Here is a 27,885-nt window from a genome sequence, read left to right on the forward strand (position 1 = left end):
CTCCAAAGCGCAAATACAAGTTGAAGAATCAGCAGGCAAGTTTTCAGCTTCTGATAAATTGTTCTGTGATGGTCTGAAGTTATGCTGATATCTTTTGATAACAAAGATTTTAAAAGCTGTGTCAAACCTCGATTTCCTCTTTACTTACTATGGATTTTAAGCAGCCATATCTTTATCATATAATTGTATTTACACTACTCTTTCTCTAAAGAAATGTGTACATTGCTTTTAAAGACATATATATAAAAATAAAGCATGCTTTTTCATAGTTTTAGTTATTGATCCAGTATGGCTGTGCGCACCCAATAACTGCAGAAACACCACCACTACTTATTTTTAAGTAGTAGCAGGACGCTAAGTCCTAGAGCTTAACGTGGAGTCCTCTATTACACAACCACCTTTTAGAATATTTACTTCTGTAGCCCTACAGTTATAAAATAAAGGATGCAGATAAAACATTAATAGCCAATTGGAGTATCATATACAGAAACACATTATAGCTGATAAATTATTATAGGAGCAGTAAAGGAACTAAAAATTAACCTGCTAACACAGAGCATCGAGCACTTAAGGTAGTACTTCCAATTAAGCACGCTGCAGATAGGTAAAACACTGCACATCTGCAGGGGAAATTAAAAACTGGGGCAAGATACAACGACACCTCTTGACCCCCACACAGCCAGGTGCTCGGGAGCCGCACATGGAAGGATTAACAGGGAATCAGCAACCTGTAACGCTGTGCACTGCGTGCAGGTGGACTGGATCCTTAAGTCAGTGTGCTGATTCAGACTTAGTAACTTTCACTACTATTTCCCCTCCGCTTCCCAAAGAGCAAGCAGAGCCTCCAAAACGTAACCGAGCACTTCGATTACACGCAGATACCTCTTCCAAGCACAGTCAGTTTCAAACCTGAAAATCCACGGACATGCAGTATCCAAAAAACACTTCCTCTGGTTTCAATATCTAGAAACGCGTGTGCTACCAGAACACCTCTTTGTGCTTCATTTACACAATTAGTGCTTCCACACCAATCTCCGCAGAGTATTAAAGTTTCATAGCGACTGCCCGACCACAGCCTTCCAAAAAAAGCTAACCGTCCTCTTCCACCAGCTATTTCTGACCCCTCATGTGACGTTACTAAACTGGACATCACGCGAACAAGAACGCTAACCCGAGACAGAGCTACGATCTTAGGGATTTCAGTAATTTAGATGAAAAATTGACCGATTTTAGGAAGGAATCTGTAAGCTCCATTGTGAGCCGTTTAGGTGGTTACTCAGAAGAGCTAAAGCTGCTAAAAGAAACCACTTTTGGAGAGACATCTGGAAGGAGAGACCGATGGATGTACCGCTGGGTGGGTGCAGCGCTCGGCTCCCTGTGCCAAACGAGCCGAGCAGCGCCCTGCTGGGAGCCCCCCCGCGAGCCCTGCCCCCGGGCCCCTCAGACACCGCCGTTCCCTCACACAGCCCCGAGCGCCCCTCAGGCGGCGGCAGGGCCCGGCCCGGCCCGGCCCGGGGAGGCCGCGCGGCCCCTGCCCGGCCCGGCCCTGCCCTGCCCCCCCCCCGCCGCCCCTCACCGTGTGCTCGTGCTCGTCGGCGCGTGCGCGCGGCGGGCAGAGCAGCAGGAGCGCGGCGGCCGCGCGCAGCAGCAGCAGCGGGAGCGGGTGCGGGAGCGGGCGCGGCCCGGCCGCCGCCATCTCGGGCCTCGGCGTCCCCGCCAGGAAGCAAGGCCCCGCCGCCCGGCCGGCCCCAGCGCCCCGCCGCCAACGCCACTTCCGCTCCGCCCGGCCACGTCATCCGCGCCGCGGGGCGGAAGGAGCGCGGCGGGGCGGGGGCCGCGGGGCCGGGCGGCAGGGGCGGGGCGGGGTGGGGCGGCCCCGTCATGGCGGCTCCTGCGCCTCAGCGGGACTCGCGGGGTGCCGGCCCCACGGCAGTAACCCCGACATCCCTGCACAGCCTGTGTCAGCAGTATGAACTCACACGTGCACACCTGCAGTCCCCTGTTTCACTAGCAGCAAGGTCCGCTTAGAAGAAATATTCCTCACACCCCACTGAAACCCCTGTTTGCATTAAAAAATAAATAGGAGAACCCAGGCTGCCTGGCTTATGCCATGTGCTTCCCTCCAGTCACTGCAACTCGGCCCAAAACCGAGTGGAGCACCCCTGGGAGGCAGAGGGGCTTCGGTGTCTCCGTAAATTCGGCACTTAAACCGAATTTATGGTTTCGGTATCTCTGTAAAATTCGGCACTCTGGGTCACCAGCGGGGCCAGCCAGAGCCAGCTGCTGCAGGGCACACCATGAACAGCAAACACGGCCCCGGCCAGCCAGCTGCCGCCTGAGCTCCGGCACTGCTCAGTGCCCAGACAGGTGGCAAGGCCGTTTACTCTTTACCAGCAATTTTATTATCTGCTCAGTCCTTGAGCTCCGATCCTAGGTGAAACAGTTTTGTTTCCTCTCCCCAAGCATGTTCATGCATAGTCACAGGCAGTTTTCTTCTCTGGTCTCTTCTGAGCTTTCATTTCAGTGCATTGCTCGCCCTAGGTGGTGGCGATACACGCCACACGCTCCTCCAGCACAACTAGAGTCTACAGCTACAAGGACTCTACTCAGCAAGCTGTAAGAGGGGAAAGCAATTAAACGAAATGAAACCAACTCGGAACAGGGACTTGGGCAGCTCAGAAGGTGCATCTTTGCTGATCTGCAAAAGCCATGCCTACACCCCAACCATCTACGTGCATTTTAGAGTGAAGTTGTTTTATTGCTGTTCCTTTTCTCCTTGACAGGGTGACAGTTCTGCTGTGACTGCCGGGCAGCAATTTGCCCAACTAATCCAGGAAGATTTACAGCTAGACAGTGAGAAAGGAATGCCCGAGACTACAGCTTCATCTTGGATCTTTCCCCTTTCACAGTGCAAAAGGGATGTGAACAGAGCACTGTTTCTGTTTTAAGACTTCTCGGCCTCGCTGATCCCAGCTCACCTCCCCTCCCAACCAGAGCCTTGGTAGCATTTGGTTTTGTATTATAGCTCAGTTCAGACTGAGAAAGGATCTAAGCTGCAACAGGGAGAGTGACCAAAAGGCTACACTTTATACACATTTCAGCTATTTGGATGTAAACTGTCTTGCTGCTGGCAGTACTAGCAATACAAATCCAGTCTACGGCCAAGTTAACAGGATTATGCAAAGGCAAATGCTCAGATACAGTTCAGATAAATCCTTCTCAGAGAAGACATTCAGCTATTGCATACAGGGGGTGCAGAATTAAAAGTCATGCAGGAGAAAACAGCCCTGGGCTGCTTCAGTCCAACAGCTCTGAAAGGAAATCTTCTGTATGACACCCATATTTTGCTCTTCACCTCCTGCCTTATTCAAGCTTTCCCGTTATGCTACATTTCTGCCTTAAGTTGAGCCTGGCAAACGTGGAAGCAAAGTCCTGCCAAATTGCAGTTACAATCTCTGGGGCACAGCTGCAGCCAGACCTAAAAAGATGGGGAACCTTTGAACAAAATCAGGGAGCTATGTGCAAACCAAGTACACGTGACAGCTGAAGAGAATCAAACTGTTAACCTTCATCCTTTATTTCTTATATCCCTGCTTCTTTCACTTATCCATGGTACCAGCTTCTTTATTTCAGCACCAAAACCTCCTTCCCTGCTTCCAATTTGACTGAACAGTGCTAGGAATCATGTTGTTTCTAGAAAGGCAGAGGAAGGCAGCTCCCACCTCACCATCCTCCTGGCTACGGTGACCAAAGAGCAAACCGTCAGTAAGAGCTTGAACTGTCAGTGAAGAAGGCACTGAGGTCCTCTGAAAAAAAAAGAAAATGAAATCCTCTTCATCAACAGGCCTCCAGTAAGTACCCAGCCTGCGTCCTCACAAAAGGAGAGGCTATGTGAACTGTACTTGGAACACAGCCCGTGGCTTTCAACATGTGGATGACATCTAGCTTACGCCTATCCCCATGCGAGCTTCCACCTTCCCTCAGTGCTGCCTGAGTCACGGTTGGCCTCCGTCACTCCTGCAGCTCCCCGTGCTGGCTTCACCCCGCTGCAAGAGCACGGAGCTACAACTCTAGTGCCTGCTCTGCTACAGAGCAAGAGAAGCTTACATGAGCAGATGGAAACTATGCATCTCTCAGGGGAAACAGCTTGAAAACCAAGTCAGCAACACGTCTTAATGCTCTACCCTGAATGTTGTCTTGCAGAATTCCCATCTATGTCACTCATGGACAACTGGAGACCCAGACGTGTCCCCCAAGGGTCAGGATATGCATAGAAGATTGCAAAGCCTTAGAAAAAGCCTACTTTAATGATCCCAGCCCCTTCGGACGAGGAATCAAAATTAATTTCTGCTTTATGTGCTTTCTATGCTTGGCACATGGAGCCCAACCAGGAAACTCTCCTTAAGTGTCCAAGTCCTCCAGCAGAAAAGGCTGGACACAGCTGTTGCTGATTCACACTGCCAGAGCAGAGCAAGCAAAGCCCAGCCCCCAGACAGCATTCCTGCTTCCACAGAAGTATTTGTGAGGTGTGAACATCTATAACTGGAGAGCTGCTGTATTATTCCAGGACATGAAGTGAAAGGTCTTCATAATGCTACAATGAACATGTGCAGGAGATACAGAACAAAGCAGCGCTGCCTCTTCTTTCCCCTTAATTTGAGAGATCAGTCAGATGATTTCAAGGAACAATAACCCCCACCATGGTCTAAGTACAGCTGTTTTGACACAGCAAATCCCTTACCAGCTGCCTTGGGAATTTTCACGGCAAATGTGTCACATGCTGCACCTTGTTAATGTCTGTCCTCTTCAGGGAGGGACAGGGAAAGGCATTTTCAAGAGTGTATGAAAAACACATTCTTAAATAAAGATAACTTTTCATCCTCCTATGGTTTAATGAATACTGGAAGGAGATTCTAAATTTTCTGGAATTTCAATGTGTCTCCACACAAAATGTTACACCAAACAGCAATGCATTCATCTGTTCCTGCTGTAACGAGTGTTCTTCAAACACAGTCTTTAAAATGATTGTCTTTACTTTTTGAAGCATGTTTTCCAGTAAAGCCTTTGCACATTGTATCGAAGGCTTTGTTGACAATGCTTATCAGGATTTAGTTTCTAAAAGGACAAGCTCTTTCTTGATCAAAAGGAAACTCCGTGTTGCTGCAGGGCTGCCAAGACATACAGCAGTGTTCTCTTTTCCAACCATGACTTTTCCTTGAAGTCTCAGAGCATGAAAATTCTTCTAAATAAAAAAGTTGTAGAAGGCCAAAAAGTCTCAATGAAAATCATGGGTAAAGTCACCAGAACTTTAGACAGGGAGAAAGGGAAGCAAACATTTGGCTCCCAATTATAAATAATTTAAGACAACCCCAAAAATATCTGTACAAATACACACATACAAACAGAAAAATCTCATATTCCACAGATGTTGAGAGATTCAGCGACCTCTTGGGGGCACAGGTGGAGGATAAAGGCCTTCAGAGCTTATAGGCCTATAAAAAGACAGAATACAAATGCATTAAAAAAGTAACAGAGAACAGGGTTCTGGAACAAACTGCATGCAGGAACATTGTACCTAATAATGCTGTACAAACAAGAGTCATACAAGAAGAAAAGCAGGCTATCAGTGACTCAGCAATACAACTGATGCCAAGGTGCTAGAGCCCTGTTCCTGACCAAGTTACTTCTGCTCCTACTTTGCAATAATTCTACCATTACTTGGAGGAGATGGCATAATGCTTGTTTGGAATAAAACTTCCATATTATAGTAGCTTTTTTTTCCCCCTGAAGACTAGTCAAAGAGCAATAGGAAAAGAGCAAAAGGTTCAAAATATGTTTATATTTACTCAAACTAAATATAAATTCTAGCTGTATTCTTGAGAGAAGCCAAGGCAAAACACAGAACTTACAGTTTCCACACATCATTAATGACTTTTAACAGTAGAAGCATTGTATTAACATCTACTCTTAAATAAACTTGTAGTGGTTGGAATAAAGGAATGTTTGCAAGGTATTTAAATTTGTGGTGGCCTGACCAAATCAATGCAACACTCCAACCCCTTCCCCAACACTTATCAGACTAGTGAGGTTCTTTGAGGCCAATCACACAGTACGCTTTGGAGAGCTCTGAAATTTAGAAAAATAAACCTCATAAGAATGGCAAAAGGGAATTCCCCCTGGACCACGTTTAGTATATTCTGAGAGGATTTTCTCAAGAGGGTCAGACCTCAACCTGTGGCACGTACAGGATGCTATTCGAGCTGGGTCAGACTCACTATGGACGCGCAGTGTGTCTCGGCAGTGCTGCCCACTACCGGGGGTGCGAGAACCACAGCAGTTGCATTGCAATAGGCAGGTTACCAACGGGAAACCATTTTCACCAGGTATTACAGACGAGAAGGAAGGACCTTAGTGTTCCTTAGCAGTGTTTGTTTCCACTTCATAGCCTGTCAGGCCTTGTTGAGGAGACGTTTGCTTCCTGCCTTAATTTCTACCCAGTGCTTCCCTATTGATTCTCTGAAAGCTTCCGTTTGAGCTGCATTTCAGCTTTACCTGCTTGCACCTCGAGGAGGCACTCTAGGAGGCCTTTCAGGCAGCGGGAGGGGCAGCCTCTCTGCTTGGTGGGCAACGGGGCTGCGGCTCCTACTTGCTTCTGAGATTTCATTGTCCTAAAAAGAAATAAATAATATATATATTTTTTAAAGTACATCAGGATCCAAGTGATTCTGAAACACACTTCTTTGTCCCTAAAGCACGCATTTTCCTCAGTGTCCAAGTTGGCACGTAGCTTCTGGACTGGACTACTTCGTATATGCAGATATGGGAACAATGCAATGGAGAGTAAAGACACGTGTTATTAGTAACGTGTCTGTATGTTATATTTTGTGAAATAAGATAAACTAGGCCTGGCTACAGCTTGTGAGTCACCTTTGGTAGCAAAATTTCTAAGCGGTTGACACTAACAGCATAGAGTGCAGTTCAGACAGGTCTGAACTAAGTACAGAAACAGCAGAAGAGGATGTTCAAAATAGGTTAGAAACCACCAGCAGAATTTGGTTTTTGTTAGCCTCAAAACAGAAGTGGCTACATTTAGACATTTCCACGAATGCACTGGCATTCCTGAGCTCTTTTTCTTCTGTATATAGACAAAAACATATTTTTAAGATCAGCAGATATATATAGCTGAGATGAAAGCTTACCTCACTGTCCCCTTCCATCCCACTACTGACGCTCAGTATGCTCCGAGTGCTGGAGCGGTTACTCGCGCTACCTAGTGTCAGTAAGCAAGAGAAAAAAAGTTTATTAAATCCTGGTGATTTAGCTGCAAATCACTAACTCAGCTCCTTGTAACCTCATGCATACCTCTTCCACACATTATTTAATGCTTGTTTAGATAAAATTGTCTCCACTCATATTTTTTCATATATTCAGGATCCAAATAACTGCATTTCATACAACACAGCTTTGAATTCATTCTAGCAGATTTCTCCCCTGCCTAAGTCCAGGCTTCTGGTAAATACTCAACCATAATCTAACTGAAAGGATTCAGTGCCGATATCAGGTTGCCAGTCAGGTAAATATTTTCACAAGTGTTACACGCTCAACTCCTATATATTTAAATTATCAGTCCCCATGTCCCTTAACTTCATGGAGGTGGATGGCTAAGGGCACTGTCACACATGAATTTCTGCAATAACCGACTGCTTGAGAGGCTGTCTTTCCCAATAGCTGTTCACCACCTCCTCTCTAAGGATGTCTACTCACCACAGGAATATTGTTAGTCTATTTCAGAGCTAAGACTGACACATTTGATCAAACTACCTTCAGCAACCATTTATGCAAACCTATTTAACTTGCATAGACTCAGAGTAGGGAATATCTTTGCAGTCAGTCATGCTACCTCTGAAGGGGACAACAGCTCACAAATATATCTAACACTGCTATGGCTGGTTTCAGTCATAAATATGTAATGTTCTATAGGGTTTTACAATACTGAGACATTAATGTTCAGAAACCTACTCATTGAAATGAAGGCTAGAGAGGGTTTCTCATAATACACAGTCCTTTCCCATCCTTGCTCAGGTAAATGTTATTATCAGCTGGTCCAAACAGCATTTAGTGCACTAAGTATCACGTTAGAATCTGTTTTTGCAATCATAGCATGGAAGACAGCCAAGCTACACACTGAACTCTGCAGGGTCTTTAACAATTCTCACACAACCACTTATATGCTAGGCTCAGCTGCCTCTGGCACCTACTTCAGATGTGTGCCAGCTATATCTTGACAAGAGCCACAAAGGTGAGTAACCTCACTGAGAGTCAGTGTTCCTTTCAGAGGACCAAAATGATCTTAATGATTTCTGTGAAAATTGCTCAGTCTGAAGACACAGTGAGAATGCAAGGATTTAATTTGCACAGATTAAACCTAATAAAAAACAAATATAATAAAGATGTCCAGAGCATCCAAGAGACTCAAGAGTTCAGGTCCCAAAGCAACCAATGAAAAATGCAGTCCTTTATCTATAACAATTGAGGAAATGACAAGTAGCAACACGCAGGTTCCCAGCCTGCAATACGGCTACACCCTTCAGGCCAGAACAGCATGCGGCCTGCTGGGAGTCACAGCAAGGGATCATACTTTTTCTCTACAAAAGCAGCTGCCATCTACTTTTAAGAGCTGGAGACGGGGGATACACTTTCCTTGGGAAGGCTCAAGGGAACCCTTTCGCCCAGCTTTCAGGTTTTCCTCCCATAGAAATGCAGACACAAGTGTGCCCAAACCCCTTGATGAAACTGGAGTTGCTTTTACAGCTTTGAGAACAGTTGGTGTGCAGGGTTCAGGGTGGCAGCATCAGCACTGGGATTCAGCAACAGAAGTCCTGACCCTGAGGGGTGACAATCAAGGTTTGCTTACTTGTTGTGCTGGACGTGCTTTCTGTTTTCCAGTCTCCTCGCTTTATCTCCTTTTTTGGTGGGAAAACATTTTTCCTAGGGGTGTATTCATATATGCCACATTCTGGTTTCCCAAGAGTGTTATGAGAATGTCGAATGGGTACTGTAATTTCCAAATCTAGGAGAGAAAATGGGAATAAACAGCTGAAAATCATCTACATGAGTCTAGCCTCCATGAGACAGCTTCAAACCCCAAAACACACACAGTTGTGTAAGGGTGATCATAACTGTATATAAACAAATCAAAATTCACTCTACAGGTGTCGACATCCTTTTCTCAGTCTGGGAAACTGAGTAAAGCAGCTTCCTCATGTTTTACTCAACAGGCACACAAATGTGAGTATTAACATATCACATAAGTACAATACAGAGACGTCTGCTTTAAGAACCAGTTAATATTGGCCGCTGCTTCACTACCAGAGAATGCCAGAATCAGAGGTTGTTACCTGTACTTTTGCCTGATTTTTGCTTCTCCATTTGCCTCCTGGTTATGCTGTCTCGTAGCCGTTTCAGATTTTCCTAAAAATATCACAAGACATTCTTTTCAGACTTTGGATAAAGGAGGATAAACAGCTTTCTGACTATACCAGTAACATATTTCAGCTAACTTTGCAACCAAGCTGCAACAAAGCCTGCTAGACCAGGCTGAAGTCCAAACCATGTGAAATCATCTATTCCCTTCAGAAATCCTCCTTTCAGAAGGCAAGCTTTTTCAGATGTTTATTGTGTATGTTCAGGTCAAGTTCACAGACTCACTGGTAGTTGCAGATAAGCAGCATATTTGGTTTAGAATTCCCTCTATTTTCTGTCTCTGCTATTACACTGGCATGGAAACAGGAGACACGTTCAAGTAACTGCGCGGTCCTTTCTGTACTAATGAACAGGTAATAATGACTGTGGGGACAGAGAAGGCTGCTGCACATCAGAGCATGACAGACAATGAGAGAAATGAGGATGCTCCCACTGAAGCAACAACGGATACCTGAAAACATAACTGGAAACAAAGTGTGGCAGCATACTGCAGCTTACAGTAAGGAAAGGTGGGGAGGTGGAGGGGAAAGGAAACAGCTTGTAAAACGTAAAAATTAAGAAGTTCTTGAATAGGTGGAGAAGCAGAAGGAACAATAGCTGTACCACAAGGCAGGATCTGTAGCAGACCTTGAAAGGTGCTCATGGGATAGGCCTCAGAGCACGCAACTTCCTCTCTGCTACAGAGATGTACTAGAGCCTTCGTTATTGAAGAAGGGGTTTCCCATGACTGTTTCTGTTTAGAGAGGACCCTTCCAGGTGAGAAGAACTAAAGTCTTGGCTTTGTCCTGACAGCTACCAGAACAGTATCACACACTGGAGACCAGCACCTCGAGCGCTGGGGCAGACTCTGCCACCACATGAACAAAAGGCTCCGAAAGAAGCAGGCAGTGCTTTTGAAGAGGGAGCTCCAACCTAACATGAGAGTGGAAACGTTAAAATGTGACTGCTAGTTCCCAGTCATTATGTTGCTGCTGCCAACACAATGATGCCCTCATTCAGTTGAGCACCCAAACAGTGCACTTTCACCCATGACTTTTACTTTGCCCAGCTCCAAAGAACAGGCAGTCCTGGAAGCTTTAGCAATGAAAGCCATCAATCATTCTGCCTTTTAAAGAACCTGAAGAAGCATCAGACTATTTACAAGACAGGAGTTTAACGACAATACATCATTTGGGACACACAGTCTTCACTGAACTGAAATAGATGCAAACTGACAACCCAAATGTTCATTCACAGAAGTCCCTGCCACCAGGTAGGTGCTAGGTGAAAAGAAAGGTAATTTAGCCAACTTTATTTGGGTCTAATTGCTAGTATACAGATCTTCATGTTAGAAAGACTAAAAATATTACTGCAAGATAAACAGACCTGTAAAACAGCTATCTGCTTGCTGCTGCATAGGAGCAGAGCCTCCTGTGTCAGGAGAGAACTCTACTGGCTGGGGGACTGTGTTGGGAGTCTTCCTGCTCCAACCAGAAAAGAAGTGTACCCACACTGAACTGCTTCAGATACATACGTAAAGAGTGTTGACTTTCTTAAACAGTGGAATAAGTCCGTACCTGCTGGAACCGAAATGATTCTGATCTCTTTTTCTGGTTCAGTTGCCACTCCTTAAAGTGAAGTACAGCTTCATCAACGTTGAGTATGCCCATTTTCACTTGTTCCTGTAACGTAATCAGCTGCCGCTGACCTGGGGTTTTCATTCCAGCAAATGGATCATATATACTTGATTGAGACAGGTCTCTTACAGGCCTGACTATTGTCTCTGAAAAGAGAACAACAGTGAAAACATCACTGAACTTGTGGCATCTGCCCTCTTCACTGAATGCAAAGCAATTCAAGCAGCTTTGATGTAGCAGAGATGCCAAAAGGTTAATATTAGAGACTGAATGTTTCCCTAACTATAAGAGTATTTTGTCCACATGCCATCCTGCTGTTGGTCAGGACTAAAAAATCTGAGAGGTAGCATTGTGTGCAAATACATCCTTGTGATAATCTCTGTTCTTAAAAAAAAAACACACATAATTTAACTGAACAGTACCAAAGGTCCTCCTTAAAGCACTCTGCTTCCTCACCTCAAAAGTCTCACTTCTGCACCCTCTGTAATCCATAAAACAGTATTTCACCTTTGCAATTAGAAAGCTAGACTTCCTAGATAGCATGTAGTATAACTCCAGAAACAGTTGAAAACTCATCCTACTGATGCTGGCCCTTTGCAACTCATTTACAACATAAGGAGTACCCAACTCAGGAGATAAAAGCACAGGTGCAATTCCTAGCACTCTGATAATGCACAGGATAAGAAACTAAAAAATAAGGTCACAGTTTTGAAAGTGCAGAGATCAATGGGAAGCAGTTCAATACAGGTTAAATCTCAGGAAATAATGATCAACAGGCAGTGACTATATTCAGAAGAGGAACATCAGGTTGACGAGGCAATGTGGATCAAAACATAAAAAAGGGACTTCAATGATCATTAAAATCCTGACTGAGGATAAACTCTGAGACAGCAGATATGTATTGTATGAGATAAAAGAGTACCCATCACACTCGGCAGATATAAAAAGTTCCCAATGTCACATAAGGTCGGGTCATTCATATGGGACTATTATCCCCAGAGTCTTACAAAACAGCCTTATCTGTCACATACACATCTCACTTAAAGCTACCTCAGATTTGCTTTTGGATTATTTGAAAGATTTTCAGGATGAACCTCTGACTTACCTTTCTTCATCTTTCCTCTAGAGACATAGAGATTCTCAGGTCTTTGTGCTTTCTGTGCAAAAACTGTAAAAAAAAAATAAAAAAAAAATACAACCACTCTTCAGACACTGAACACATCTCAGGAAAACAGAAATAGCGTGAATGAATATGGGAAGCATATTATCATATTCAATTCTGCACCACGTTACAGCTTCTGTTAAGTCCTATTGGACCCCATTAAGTCCATAGGAGAATAGGCTAATGAGCTGCACAGTAAAACTCCCTTTCTGTTGTCCTCAAAGAATATAGCTCAGCCATCTCTGAGAGAAATCTGAAAATACTTTCTCATAGCAAAGTAATAGGAGGAAGGAGGAGTCACTGAAATTACTTTCCCATACTTGACTGGAGTTCTTGTTAGCAGGATTGTGAAATACGACCAAATTTTCACAAAGTGCCTAGGAAACTAAGAGGCAGTTCTCTTTAAATCCAATTAAGCCCTATCTCAGAATGAGGTATTGTCCTATACAAATGCTACAAATCAGTGATACTGTTACAGAGCAGCAATTTCTCAATTTATTAGCTTGATCATGTCCTTACAATATCAGAATCTTTCCTATTTAGTCGGATTTATTTATAGTGGCTGGGGGCAATCTGTTATCTTATTGCTTTCGTTATGAACAATCATAGGCCAAGACCTCAGGATAAAAAAAAATAAAACATTTTCAGCATAGACAGAAAATGAAAAGCAGACCTGAAACTAGATCACAAAGGTAATCCAGCTTTTATGGGCTCAGAAAGACTCTAGAGCCAAATAATCAAAGGGTCACAGAAGCCACAGGTAGACTTTCTTGGTGTTTATTTGGCAACTGGAGCCTACATCAGGGCCGTTCTACAGTTGACTGTTCTACAGTTCAGGTCCTGGTACCCAACTCACTTTTGGAGATGTACAGCTCATTATCTGGCTGTGGAGAGCTGGATTCTGGTCTTGGAACAGGAACTGGAGGTCTGCTGGCCATTTCCTGTGGAAAAGGATCTTGTTCCACTGAATAATATAGGTCTTCACCACAACGCTGGTAAACTCCTTCCTCTGAATCTGGCGCATCCATGCTACCACCTAAAACAGAATAGACTTTGTAAGCAAACTGGCCACGTCACTGAACACCAGATCCCTCCAGATGTACCATATACCACATTCTTAATAAGAATGACCATTTCTTAGGCAAACATACCCAGTTTTGCAGTGAATTGATGTGCTAAGGGTCTTCAAAACAGGACTAGATAAAGTCACTAATATCTTGTAGTATTTAAGTGTTTGCAGTGTTTGCTACTAAGCCACTTTGCTACTAAGCCAGTTAAAAAAAAAAAAAGCAAAAAACAGTAGAAAGTCTCATAAGTGTCTTTAAGTACTAACACCAGTAGGTTTCTAAGTTCCAGTTAATAACATGTCACAGTAGTTAACAAATCAAATAGAGCACTGGCTTCCAAAAGCTACCTGGGTCATCTACAGAGTACAACAGGGACTTATTTTGTTTGAAACAAGCAATTGCTATCAGCTGACAGTATACTTGATCTCAGAACAATGTCTCAGAAGGAGCTGGATGCATGTATTTGCGCTTAACAAGTCCCAGTTACCATTATACCACCTCATCATCTCCATTCTATTCTCACTTCCAAATTCACTGCAAATTCATCAAGTGCTGCCATACCCAATTTAACAGTTAGTTTTCTCTGTATGTTGCCAAATTACTGACTCAAGATCATAGAAAGAATTAAGAGCCCCTGGACTAACTGCCTCCTCTGTTATCAAGTCAGAAGTAAACAACCTAACTGCTGGACTTAGTGTCCTTCAGTGACTGATGCCGGTACACCTGACTGAGTCAATGCAAAGGAACTGACAGAGCACCGGTGTTGGCATGGGAAACAGAACAAGATGTTAAAGGACAGACTTAATCTTGCTCTGAGTCCATTTGTGTCACCCATGAGAAGCGAGTCTGGATCTTATGGAACCTGGTGAGTCAGGAAAAGGCTTGGATGACCCAATCATGCACAGTAGGAACAGCCCAAAGAAGGTCTGGGAGCCAGAAGTTCTTTTCCTCTTTCCAGGCTGCTGTATTCAAGTAGATGGACTTATGAATAAAGCATCTGCATTAAAATTCATATCTAGCTTATGCTGCTCTACTTTATACTTTGCCCTTGTTTATGAGGGGAACCTGCACCAGATCAGGACACCAGAATTAATTCCCTTCACAAAGATAGGTACAAAGACAGCCATTCCTGAATAGATATCAACCATGTTTGCACCCATAGGTTAGCAGACACTGGAACAAGAAGTCACTCTTATTTCTTGTGAAGAAATTCACCACATTTCTGAAGTCACCTCACAAGCTTCACAGGCTGCTTTTACTGTTGTGTCTCATTTATACCCACTAAAGCAAGGCTGTCCATATCATATGGTGAAGATTAGCTCCTACGCTTAACAGATCAAGGAGAAACCTCAAGTTCAACTGTGCTGTTCCCCTCCCTTTCCAAATAGGTCTCACCTTCTAAAAACTTGCGTAGCATCGAGTCTTTTGTATTTAGAGAAATTTCATCTCTGGCAGTTGGAGTGTCTGGCTTGGACTGAAGCATCTCTACATCTGAAAAAAATCAGAAACGTGACCTTGTTGATTATGCCCTTAAACACATGGAACAATATAATATGACATATTTCTGACTGAAATTTCATTTTATGGTGAAAATCAAAGACTAAACCAGACAACTGACAAGACAGTTGCCTCAAAAAAGGCTCATAAATTGCTACGTACAGTTCACCCTGCACAAATCTTTGCCAGCTGCCTGACACATGCTTGAGGAAGACAGATGTGACTAACATTGCTTGGTGAGAACTTCTGACAAGGCTCCAAAGCAGACACTCCTGGGAGGCCAAAATTGGTGCAAACTTCATGAATTTCCCAAACCAGACATTATAGGCCATCTGTTCATAACACACAAGATACCTTTTGTTTGGTACTCAATAAAAATGAAAACAGCTGGATGAGTTAACCAGCTGGACTGGAAGGTGTTTAGACAGTCAAGTAATAACTTACTATGGAGAAAGAAGTGACAACAATAAGATACTTTGTGAGGTCTTTGTTTTGCAATGAAGGATTCTGATTTAAAAACAAAAAGAAGTAACACCAACTTAACTGCACTCTAAAACTAATCCTGAAACCCTATGATGATAAAAAGTTAGGTTCACATGTTTCTAATAATATTAAAAGCAAGAGGGATATAAAAGAATTGTTGAGGCATATTGCAAAATATCAATTACCATGTAAATTGGATGGTTTGGATTAACTGAGAATAGAAAATAGCACTCTGGATTACATGATGGTTCCTGTAAAGCTGAGGAGACTAAGTAAATGCTAACAATACACTACCAAGATTTTGCTTTCTTAGAATGTTTTGGTTTTCTTTTTTTTTTTTGGTTGTGGGTTTGTTGTTTTTTTTTGATTGTTTGGTTTTCCGGTTAAAGACTCATTGTCAAAGGACCCAGTTATGGCTGCAAGAATGTGCCCAACCTCGCTTTAATCTCGCAGGTATACCTTCCGTACAGTCACAGCAATGCTGCATGCTGTGTGGATTAACCACATCAGCAGTTTCTTAGAGCTCTACAGTTCATATGCCAGTTTCATGCTGCTGAAGTTAATCTGCTCGCCACCAACCTAATTTAAAGTTCACTTAATATTGCTACGCTACACAAGCACAGATTTGGCCTTTGAGCACGGTAAAGAATCAGCATTACAAACCTGTATTTTCCCTATAATTTTTCTACCTTGCAGCCAAACGTGATTATTATTTTTAACATAGCTTTTAGAAACAAACCTGGAGCAAGTATAAGCCCTGAGCAAAGCCAATACTTTATGGATTTGGGGGCAGAACAGAATTTGACAGGTGTGCAAAGTTCCTTTGATTCTCTATGGAATGAGCAGTATCCTCCCCATTTTGGCTGTGCTCAACATAATTACTAAACCAGCAGAGCAACAGGATACTGAAGGCTTTGTTTTCTATTACTGTATTAAACACAGTTAAATTTATGAACCAGTTAGTTTCACTTAATAGATATGATTGTGACCTTTATACTCTCTGGCACATGGGGCTGTCTTGCATACAGATAAGCTCAAAGATCTCACTTGTGTACCAAAAATTAAAAGAAATTCTGAACTTCTCCACTGACACCTTCTGTTCCACTTGCTGCAAAACCAGGACAGTGGGACAAAAGTGACAAGGAAGCAAGCACAAAACTGGGTATCACAGTCAGGAAAGATCCCCAGATCCTCCTGAGGCATTTGGGTAATGCTGTTCTGAAGGGCTAGTGGGAAGAAAGGAAAGATGAGAGTTCCTAGATGTCAGTCTTCAGAATTTAGTAACTAAAATATATTTTTTCAAAGAGACTCTTAGTTTCTCTTTGCTGGGTTTAAGACTTCAGAAGGGATCTCAACCGATGTGCAGCAAGACATACAGAAGATGTGTTATGACCTACTGACCCTTCACTAGAGCCAAAATAGGCTTATGTGGGCATCCTTTAGAAAGTAATCATATCCTTTCCCCCTTTAAGCGTTTGTAAACAATAGAAGTTAAGTACTCCTGGACATGAAGAAAACTTACTCTGTAAAGAGACCAGTCCTTTATTAACTAAGACAAAGGCTTCAATGTGTCAGTACAAATCACACCCCAGATGTTTTTAAGAAGTTATATTTTACTGCAGAATTCCCACAGTTTGTTCAAGGAAAACTAGGCTGCTGTTTCTTGCATTAAGTGAGGAAAAAGTGAAAGTCAATGAGGACAGTGTTAAAAACCTGGTCTCAAGAGAATAAAAATATTGGGGGAAGGAGTAGAATAAGGGCATCACAACTACTATGTACTATTGAGGTTTTGAAGACCTGCAAATTATGGGACAATAGGTTTTATTCAGTTGAAACTCTGAAGGATAAAGGATGAAATTCACACTAAATCTGAATGTCCACACAGTTCATAGATATGGAAACAGCACGTGGAGTCAGGACTTGTTTCCACCAGCCCTTTGCCACTGCCAGCGACTGACCTTGGATAGAGGAAATACAACCTGTTTCTCCAGATAAAATGTCACAGCAAACTTCAGCCTTACAGTTGGAAAGTCAGCTTAGAAGGTAAAGCAGCACATGAAAGATACTAGAGAAGGTTATAAGGCATGGTAACACTCCATACTCTAGAGGATTCCTTTTGTTCAAACTAATCAGGTGTTTCAAACACTTCTGAACACACACACAGAAACATGACAGTTTAATTTTCACATGAATCAAACAGGTTTTCAAGACTTTTTCAAGAGTCCTTGCTCCCAGAGCCTCGCCTCTACACTGAGCTCTAGCATACTCAAAAATACTGTTTTGTAAAATTCAGGAGGTGCTGGTGAGAGGAAAGTAGAAAAAGCAAAGCTCTTCATCTGATGCTGTAGTTCATACCACCAGATAGATACGATGGAGATAACTTCCCCTTCTTGTTATTCAACTGCTGTTATAGTGTGTGAGTGACCCACCCATTTACCTGCAACCCGCACCAACCTAGAGCAAATTCCACTCGTACTCAAGAAAATTATGTTTGACATTACAGGTATTTGAAAAGGTAATAAAAGGGAAGTGCTCTTCTGAAGCAGGAATGATTACCGTTGATAATAAGAAATTAAATAAGACAATTCAATCTAACTTAAAAAAAAAATAAAGCAAACAAGGTAGTAGCAGAAACTAGTAAGTTTCCAGTGATTTAGTTAGGAGTACTTTATGAATTACACTGCTCAAGGTATTAAGACCTATCTGACAAAGAATACCCCTCTCCAGCAGAAGGGGAGGCAGTGTATTACTATAGATGAAGAAAATCTTTTCCATTTTTTAAACCCATTATTTATCCCAAAGCTAACAGGGACAATTAGCAACTCAAAACAGCTACGTGCAACCTTCATGCAGCACCACTTTAGGCAAAGCTAGTCCTTGTACAGCTTCTTCACTCTATGTTTCCCCAGCATCAAAAGCAGATAGGAAAAAAATGCATTAAAAAAGTGGGATGAAAAATACAAGAACTGGCAGAACACTCCAGCATCTAAATATTTGCTACTACTTTTAACTCATTACAACGGCTCCAGTCCTGCATTACCTTGTTTTCATATCAGTTTCTGCTAGGCTAATTGACTTAGTGGCACCAACCTTCTTTTGATCAGTCTCCAAAAAACTGGTGGAAGCACATTCTGATCACAATAACTGGGCACACTGCCACAGTATGTCTACATTTAAAAAAAGCCCAAGTATTGTCCTCTAGACCACAACTGTAATCACTTACACAAGGGCTATTCTGACCTGCAGAAAGTACCTCAGTAAGAGCTGTTTACTATTTCCCAGGAAGCTTTTTGTCCTCAGAAAACAGTACAGAAAATTGAAGTTTGTATTTGTGATGTCAGTCCTAAGCCAGCCAGCACTCCCACTAATTTTAGTGGGAGTTTACCTCTGTGCTGGTATTCTAAATAATGTTGAAACTCCTTCAGTTTGAGGGAACAAGACCAATTGTGGAACATGGTGCCTGTTTAACCTTTACCTGTTATGACACAGGCACCTGTTATGGCATATTAGGCACCATTCAGACAAGCTGTAAATATTCATCAGGCAAAGACTAACAGACTACATATAAATACAGGTATTTTCTGTAAAAGACTCCTGAGTGGAAAGTGACAAAGAAGTATGCACAGGAGCAATAAGTTGGGAGATCTCCAGAAAAAGCAGGGAACACTCATTGCCCTTGCTAAGTGTTACAAATAAGCCATATAGCACATCTATCCAACATTTTAATACAGACTTATCCAGCCATGCTTTCTAGTACAGAAGTCGTAAATATCTACTTCAGAGTCAAGCTTGGGTTTTTACCTCTCCAGTCCTACTAGCCCTGCAGAGCCCACAGCATGTGTAAACACCAGGAAAAGTTTCTGGTGCTGACCCTAAAGACCTCTACCACACTACTGATGTAGCTGCTCTTGCAGAAGGGTCCCCTGAAGGGCAGTGGCCTGCTGGGCTTTCACTGCTAAAGAAGCCTAAGAAAAGCAGACTGACTTAGGCTTTGAATGCACAACTTTCCTATCCCTAGGCAGCCAATTCATTAGCTCTCCATTTCCATGCCTGTCAGCCAAGCAGGCTGTTTTCCGTATTCCATTCTAAACAGCAGCCAAGCTCCTTCCTAAGATCTGCCAGAGTAAGTGGGAGCAGAAAAACCTGTATTCTTGAACAATAAACTTAGCGTAGTTTGACAGAAATGGGCAAGAATACACATATGTAAGGAATTCAGGTGGCACACAGAGAGGTGGTGATCTTCAGCAGGGAAGAAGCCAGGGTCATAGAACAATTAGCTCTTCCACCAACAGTCTACAGAACTGGCAAATAGTTTTCTTAACAGCAAGCAATTCTGATCTAAATCTGAACCAATATGAAGACATTTCAGAGAGGCTTTTCAAAGTCCAGTTGAAGAAGTGGTAAATTACAGGGAGTTTGACTTGCATTCATGGAAGAGAGGAATACCCCCCTTCATAGTGTCTGGGATTTCTAGATTTTTGAGGAGTGGAAGACAACAGGTTGGTCTCGGTGGTTTTAAGCACATTTTCCCCCCTCTGCAGAATTATTCTATCAACTCCATTCAGAGATGCACTGACTGCAGCAGAGCTTCTGAATATCTGGAAACTCCCACCCTCTTACTGTGGACAACAGCAGCTTTGTTCCATAGGAGTACAACTGCCCTTACTGCTTATTCACCACCTGAAGGCACAATAATCCTGGTTTTGACAGCAACAAAACTAACCCCACAGTAGCCGAACAAAATTTAGCAGAGAGGTATATATGATTTCAGGCAGAGAACAGAGTTTTCTGGTCTCCACGACCAATAAAAATGTGTTTTATAGCATTGTTTAATCTAAAAGAGAAGAAAAACAACCCATGACAGATAGAGTCTATAAGCAAAAGTGTTTCAGCAGGAAAAGCTTTTCTCCCAAGGCAATACACTTAAAGTTGCAGAAACATTGGAAGCCCTTAGGTGGGTACTTAAACTATAATAAGCTACACTTTCTGCTTATCATGGGAACGATAAAATGTAGCAGCGGGTTGAAGCAAGACCAAGAAGGAAGATAAGAACAGCAAATTTACAATTGCTTAACATAAGTACTTAACTTTATATTTGCAAACAGCCTCACTGAATGTTAATAGTGAGAAAGTTAAACAGCTGCATATTTACCAGAATTAGCTCTACGTTTTCATCAGTAAACAAGGTGAATTAGGATCATGATTTTTCAGTTTCTATCCTTTTAGAACACATTTCTAGATGTTCATTTTCCTTTGTTCCTAAGCTGCTGAGGTAGAAGCTCAACTCACGTTTGAAATCTTTCAGTGTTTCACAGTTGTAAGTAAAATTACATCTTGCACAGTGTTGTCTTCCACTAAGTCAGTGTCTCTACATCTCAGAGGGATCTCAGGAGGGAGAAATGGGAAACAAAAGAAACTTTCTCTTCCAAATGCTACATCAGTTGCTCAGGATTCAGACAGTCTTCAAAACACTGAGGAAATGGCTCTTGACCATGTACCCTGGCAACCACAGAAATCCTTAGGGCAATTTTATCAGCCAGCCAATGCCAAAACCAGAGCATGGCTTCCTTACCGTGATATCAGAAAAGCTATAACCAGCCCTCACTCTGAAACTCAACCAGGGCACTATTATTGTATAAGAGAGACAGAGCAGCTGAGGCTTCTAAACCCAGAATATCACAGTGATTATACATACAAAGGTCTTCTGGGGCACCCGGGACAAATCCAGCCATGGATTCGTATAGCTCTTCATCGGAGCCAGGATTCAAGGAACACTTCATTAACAGGTCGGTGGAAAGATGAGCCATGGACTCATAAACAGACTCATCCTCTTCACCTTGCATTAGCTCTTCCTTAATGTGACTCTTCAGCATATCTGCTGTTTCCTAGAGAGAAAAAGAGTCCAAGAAAAAAAAAAAAAAAGCTAATTTAAATAAAAAATATGGAGAATCAATGCAAAACAAAACATTTTTCTCCCACCACTGATGGAAAGAAACCTTCCAAGAGTAGCCCATTCCCAAAGACTAAGGCTTCTCAAAGGAATTTAATCTCCATTACAGCTGTTTGGGGCCAGCCTTCAGGATCTACGCTGTAACACTAGGTAACAAAGGTGAAGCAAAGAGGTTCTAAAACATTCAGAATAGCCAGTATTATTTTTCTGTCCATCAATTTCATTTTCTACCTGACATCTTCGAGCTCCTGGAACATGAGCAAAGTTCATTCTAAAATTACAACGGTTTGTCAAATGTTATTTTGGTGTAAGCGTAGCTTACATGACCATAAGGGGGAAAACTTGCCGCATGTGGAGCGCTTTCAAGAAGGCAAAGTTTTAGCTTTGCTGTAGATTCAGTTTCAATTTCTTGGCACTAGCAGCAGCACGTAACACACACAGTGGGAGTCCACAGACCACCTTTTTTTTGGTAAGACTAACAGGAAACCTCACAGCAAGCAGCTGCTCATGCAATATGGGCAACTTTCGATTCACAGGACAGCAGAACTCTCTCATACATTTGCCACATGAGGGGAGAAAAGAAAAGGTATGGAGGGCAGTGCTGACCTTTACCAAACACCACAGGAGAGCAAAATGAAAATCTTCATCCCGGCTTCCTTACCAAGCTCCTACTATGTCACAAGCTCAGACATCTTAACTGGTTGCAATACTACAAGACATTCTTCTATCCACAACCATCACCTCATTGGCCTTCATCCATGGGGCATGTGTCAAAACTGTCCACACATGCTTCCGTTCACAGCCAAAATGGGTCAGTAGCTCACGTAATGCTTTAGGGAGGTGAAGAGGAACTTTTGCCAGACATAAAACGAGGTGAGTAAGGGGGTTACTAGGATTTTCAGATATCCATATTAGTACTCCTTCTAAACCCACAGCGCTCCTAGTCGCTACCCTGCTGTGGACACACTGGTGCAGATTATTTCTGTGCTATTATTTCTGGTGCTAAATTGCACAGATAGTTTGAAGGCTAGTAAGCAGGACCTACTCTTAACATAGCTCTGTCACTCTGCTGGTAAAGAAAACATGGGAGGAACACAGTACAGCAATAAAGTTGAAAGGACTTCCTGAGCATCTCTCTTACCCCAACGCAAAGATTTTAATCATAGTTTACAGTTTCTGTAGCCTTCCTGATCTCAGGACAGGATATGACCTTTATTTAGCTCTGATATATAACCCTAAATTTATCTTCCTATCACGAAGCAAGTCCCTAGTCTAAGAACTACCCATACCACCAAAATAGGGCTTAAATACTGCTGTAATAGACTGGCATACTTATCTCCCACCATTCAGGCAACTGCTAGGGACAACTACGTACACCATTTCAACAAAAAGTAAAGGCAGATAAAATCTAGTCAGTAATTTGGGGTTCTGGACAACCTTATCTAGTGGGTGGCATCCCTGCCTATGGTGGGGAGGAGAGGGGGTGTCCACATCATAATCTGGAAGAAGTCAGGGTGCTGTTTGCTGGGGTGGCTCAAAGGAGAACTGAATTGTGAATTGAGCTCCCACAGCAAGAACAAGTGGGGAATGGACAGATACCCCAACAGAGGAAAAAATGCATTTCATGTAGAACAAAGATCAACCGTGAATGATCTGATAATCAGATTGTACTATGACTGATCAGAGTACCTCAGACTGTACCTTCCCAAACATATTCAGTTCCCATAGTACCTCCTAAAGTAAGTGGGATGAAGGGGCTGTAGTTTTGCCAAGATCAGAGATTAGAAGAATACAACAGACACCATGTGGCTGCAGAAACATCATTAGATGGTTGAACAATAAGGAAATCCAGCATGGCAGGCTCTGCTTCCATCTTATTTGTTCTGTTGAAAAGCCGTAAGAACTTTCATGGCTCCAGAGGTGAAATCAACCCTCCCACATGGAAGCTTTCATGGTAGCTGGGCATCTACTCCCTACCACACCACTTTGTACCTCAGCACTCCTGGTCCCACAACACTTTCAGTGCCAAGCTTGGTGCCACTGCCCAAACCTGCTGAAAGAACAAAGAAGGATTGCTGCTCCCTCTTACCACATATTCATCAATGAATTGCCGGAGGTCCTTAAAGCCATGCTTTTCTGCAATTGTGTTTGGATAGTGGCCATATTTGTTGGCCACACTATATGCCTGCAGTGCTCCAGGGCATGTCAGCAGCAAAGCGGTGAGGTTTTTCAGCCCATATCTTGCAGAAAAGTGAAGCAGCGTTGGCAATTCCTCATCCCTCTGATCTGTGAGAAGAGATGTCTGTTAGAATCTAAGCTTCTTTCTAGCAGCAGCAGAGACAGCAGATGAGAAACAGACTTCCTAGCAAACGCACCAACCAAAGCAGGTTTGAAAACCCTGAAAAGCTCCACATTTCACTCTGCACAAGTGAACTACCTGAGGTATCTAGCATATCCCCACATTTGATTGCTATGGTCTGTAATGGGGAATCTGGCACTGTACTAGCTGCATGTACGTAGGATCACAGGTTCAGAAGGAGCTCTTTAATCATCGTTCCAGTACGTTCCAGCTGCTGTAAGGAACCAAATCATGGTACCACACCGATCCAACTGCCAAGTGCCCACCGTGCACCTTAGAACAGACTCATGGGGTAGGGGGAAAAAGGACTGTGCTGGGGAAAAATACCGCACGGGACTGGAAGAATAAGTGAGAAAGTAAGGGAAACATTTCTGGGGGCATCATCTTTTCACTTTGTGGTTGAAGCTGTCTACATAGCTGTATCTGCCACGCTATAATAAAGTGAGACAGACACGTAATAAAAAGGGACACACAACCAGCTCTAGACATAATCTGAAATTTAGCTTCCTGGCTGAGATTCAAAACTTGAGACAGCCTGTGCAGGTACACAGTTCAGTATTAAGGTGCTCCAAGGAAAAACTACTGATACAGATGAAGTTTCAAAAGAAAACAAAAATATTTCAACTTGCTTGTCATCATATCGTTTTCTTCCAGCTGGTTGATTCCAAATAGGTGTAAGCCACTGGCAGGAATGTTCTTCTTCAGTGACTCTGTCAACAATTTGTCCAGTGCTTCTATGCTGTATGGCACAATTTTAAAGGCCTAGAAATAGATGGAAAGTGATTTTGCTTGGTTAAGTCTAGAGAGTCATTTAAGATGAGACTTGAAGGGTGATGTAGTAAGTTTTATTTATTTAGAATATATCAGGAAACAATATGCATAGACACTGAGGGTGGCAATGTTTACATAAACAAGGAACATGAAGAACTTCATGGTCCAACAGAGTATGATTAATCTAAACAGGTAAGAACTACAAACTCCACAACAAGACAGAGTGCAAGGTGAAAGTCACTCATGTAACTGGAAGCATGGAAGACTTATTTCCTACTTCCTTGACGGGCATAATCTCACTTTTGAAGCTGCTCCAGTGAAGTGTCACTCATGCTCTAAGTATGAATAGGTCAATTTTGAATTGCCCTGGTGTACACCCTGGCTTTTGGACTAGTGCTTAGTCAAAGACTGTGAAGCATGCCTTTACCCCAAGAAGGAGCACAGCCCAGTACCAGCTGCTCCTTAACTTGAATTAAAAAGGAGGTGAAAGACAGTCTCCTCTGCCCCAGGCATGCTGGTGATTAACACTGCTCTCTGTAGGCTTCTGCTATATAGCTAATCAGGGATATGGAGGCAGAAAGCACAGACAACGGATCTGGAGAACTTGCTTGTGCAAGCTTTACCACTGTAACAGGGCTCAGGTACCCTAACTGGGCAAAATATGATACGAGAACTGAGGACAGGCTTTAAAGAAATAGAACTATTTGTTTATTCTTAGTACTTATTTTACCCTTCTTCAGTCAGCTAGTGTAAACTTTGTTACATTTTCACAACTTTTGCAAAAACCCTTTGGTACAAATTTCCAAACATTTTATGCGATACTTTCTACTGTATCAAGTTCTGTCACCTTAATCTTTTCAAATCAAAGTCTAAACATGGGTGTTGACTGATAGTATTTTCTTTGTTAGTTGAATGGCCTGAATTGCCTTAGCTAACTATTTGTTCCAGATACCATAAAAGTACCTGTGCTTTTGTTCTAAGGGGATTTTTAGGGACCTTCTCATAGCCCTAACAACTTTGCATTTCTGCATTTCAGAAAAGCAAGGGTGCTTGCCACAAGGTAGCTCATGTCCACCTATCTACTCTTTGAGAAGAGCTGGTTTCCAAAGCAGCCGTTTGCTAGAGTTGTTACCTGGCACATGAACTGTACTGGGTTGGCTGCATTTGCGAGCAGACTGCTGATTTCCTCCATGTCGGTATGGTAGGTGACGCTCGTTTCTCCCACCATCAAGTCCCCTGAGTATATCTTTAGAGGCACTGTCCCAGAGGTTAAATCTTTGAAAGAAAAGAAAAGAAATCACATTTAAGAACTAACAATGGGAACAAGTCTTCATCAAATGCTCCAAGTATAGGAGGAAACTGGAGATACTGTCAACTGGATACCAAAATAGTTTCTGTTGTATACAGTTCAAAAGTCACACAAAAGAAAGGTGATGATGTTCATCTGAATACCAGGCAGGAAAGTACTTTGGAACAGCCTCCTTCATAGGCATGTCAAAGCATATCACCTGACCTTCTAGGTCATTTGCTAACCCTAGTCTGGACCACTAATGGTAACAGTACTCCACCTCAAATTACAGAACCTCAGCCCTCTCCACATCTGGCTTGGGATTTCGCATCCCCTCTCAGTCTCACTACTCTCTGAGTGAAATCAGCTTAGAAGATTTCAGCTTTGCAAGTTTACACAGGCACAGGATTTCTCTCTTACATGCAACTTGGGAGCTTCCTAATATTTTACCCAGTATGTACTCATAGGTCTGAGCTCTGAAGCACACGTATTTTGAATCCCACTGAAATTAATCTTTCCCTGTCTATATGCCTGGCTGTAACAACTAAGCAACCAATGTCACACCTGAAAGGAATTCTAAATGTATTTGTTAGAAACTGCAGAGCTAAAATATATGTACACTGCATCAAAGTGAAAGTCAGGCTTATAATTCAAAGTGCATGTTAGTTTCCAGGTACATGTTTAAGTCAGAAGTCTTGATTTAGGACAGATTAAACTGAACATCTGTATGTGGCTGAGGTAGTTTTCCTTAGACCCATCCACTTGATTGACTTCTTCAGAGTTGCTGTAATGGCTGTTAGCGTCTATTCCCAGACCTAATACATTGACTCTTCACGAACACAGACCACAGTAGGTTAAATAAAATAATCCTGGGAAACCACTATCACTAAAAAGATCAGAAATCTTGCCCCTAAAGGTTACTGAATGCAAAGTTTAGACAACTCAAGCTTTTGTAAGTGTAAATATCTAGAATGACAGAACACATCTGAATTAAGACAAGCTACGATAAACAGCTTCATCTCTAATCACACAGAGATCATGACACATTAAACATGTACTGTTATAATCATGCAGTTATTTACCAGCACTTACCTTCTCTTCATGCCTGCCAATACTAACATACTGGTAATACTAACACATAATTAAGTTCAAAGTGCTATACAAGCTGTAATCTTTCCTCAGAACTCCGACTAAGTTTTTTCCACATTGCAACCCCACCACTGCTGCCAGGAAAACAGAGATCCCGAGCAGCAGTCTCCTCAGTTCCATACCACCAAAGCATCACAGATGAGAATTCAAGTTCAAGATTTCCTGGTGTCAGTGTTTCCCACACTGCAACCTCCACCCTTACACCCCTGACACTTCTCAGGACAGGTAGGTTGGGATAGAAAGGAAACAATGAGGTGGGAAGGTGGGAATTCAAATCTCAGCCCGGCTTACTTGGAGCTTCCACGGAGATTGTGTACTCATTCTCCATCTCAGCCAGCACACACACAGACGATGCATTCTCTGGAGAGAATTCCACTTCAGTTTTCACTTTGCTATCTAGTCTACATTTCATGATAATATAAATAGTGGTCTGCACCTAAGAGAGAAAGGCATTAGAATATGTAGTTTAACAATACAAGAACACTTATTTTAAGCCCCCTTTCCAGGGATTTTGTTGTTATTGCGACTAACAAGTTAACATCTGTCATTTCCACAGTCTTGAATGATTTTCAGTAACATCTTCCAGTCACTGAGTTAACTAGGCAGGCGGCTTCTGTTACAGCTTGCACCAGCACAAATACAGACATTAAGCTGATAAAAACTCTGTGATGCTATATTTATAATCTGATTTACTTTCAACCACAGCGGCCTCTTCCCTCAAGCAGCACAGCCCCATTTTGAACAGACACAAAGGAAGAAACTTAAAATTAAAATTCACATATTCTGGAGATACAACAACCTTATCCAATTATTTTTTATTTTATCTACCTGTGTAGCATGGGTCTTTAGCCAGAGCTTTGTTTAAAAGGCAAGAATTTCAGGTCTGCAAAATTTTCATTGGCCCTATGTTTAACAGTTCAGTTATTACATTACCTGTAATAAAATGTATGAGATAGCTGAAGTCCTTCATTTGGCCTGAGACTTGTCTAGTCTCTACTTATGTGAATTATGAAAGTGAATTCCTGGACCAGATTCTCAGTTCTGAAAACTAGGAGATTTC

The 27,885-nt window shown here is 42.5% G+C and overlaps 2 protein-coding genes across 6 annotated transcripts in view; both read right to left on the bottom strand.

Annotated features, from left to right (window-relative positions):
- Positions 1-1,898, bottom strand: part of LOC137859952 (transmembrane 9 superfamily member 3-like) — a 43,940-nt gene extending 42,042 nt beyond the window's left edge. Inside the window, 2 exon segments of the mRNA XM_068689616.1 lie at positions 1,577-1,757; positions 1,759-1,898. Of these exon segments, the coding sequence (XP_068545717.1) occupies positions 1,577-1,757; positions 1,759-1,883 (306 nt within the window). The 5' untranslated portion in view covers positions 1,884-1,898.
- Positions 1,899-4,868: 2,970 nt separating this feature from the next.
- Positions 4,869-27,885, bottom strand: part of PIK3AP1 (phosphoinositide-3-kinase adaptor protein 1) — a 46,650-nt gene continuing 23,633 nt past the window's right edge. For 4 of the 5 annotated variants that reach the window (XM_068689612.1, XM_068689610.1, XM_068689614.1 and 1 more), the window contains 14 exons: positions 27,117-27,261; positions 25,521-25,663; positions 24,247-24,379; positions 23,348-23,544; positions 21,004-21,193; positions 14,724-14,819; positions 13,118-13,297; positions 12,205-12,267; positions 11,040-11,245; positions 9,399-9,471; positions 8,915-9,070; positions 7,200-7,270; positions 6,553-6,668; positions 4,869-5,492 (listed from right to left, as the gene is read on the bottom strand). In XM_068689612.1, coding sequence (XP_068545713.1) covers positions 5,438-5,492; positions 6,553-6,668; positions 7,200-7,270; positions 8,915-9,070; positions 9,399-9,471; positions 11,040-11,245; positions 12,205-12,267; positions 13,118-13,297; positions 14,724-14,819; positions 21,004-21,193; positions 23,348-23,544; positions 24,247-24,379; positions 25,521-25,663; positions 27,117-27,261 — 1,824 coding nt within the window. In that variant the 3' untranslated portion in view covers positions 4,869-5,437. The remainder of the gene's footprint in view (positions 5,493-6,552; positions 6,669-7,199; positions 7,271-8,914; positions 9,071-9,398; positions 9,472-11,039; positions 11,246-12,204; positions 12,268-13,117; positions 13,298-14,723; positions 14,820-21,003; positions 21,194-23,347; positions 23,545-24,246; positions 24,380-25,520; positions 25,664-27,116; positions 27,262-27,885) is intronic. The other variant, XM_068689611.1, reaches the window with a different exon arrangement.

This window comes from Anas acuta, chromosome 7, assembly GCF_963932015.1.
Source record: "Anas acuta chromosome 7, bAnaAcu1.1, whole genome shotgun sequence".
In the NCBI taxonomy this organism is placed as follows: Eukaryota; Metazoa; Chordata; class Aves; order Anseriformes; family Anatidae; genus Anas; species Anas acuta.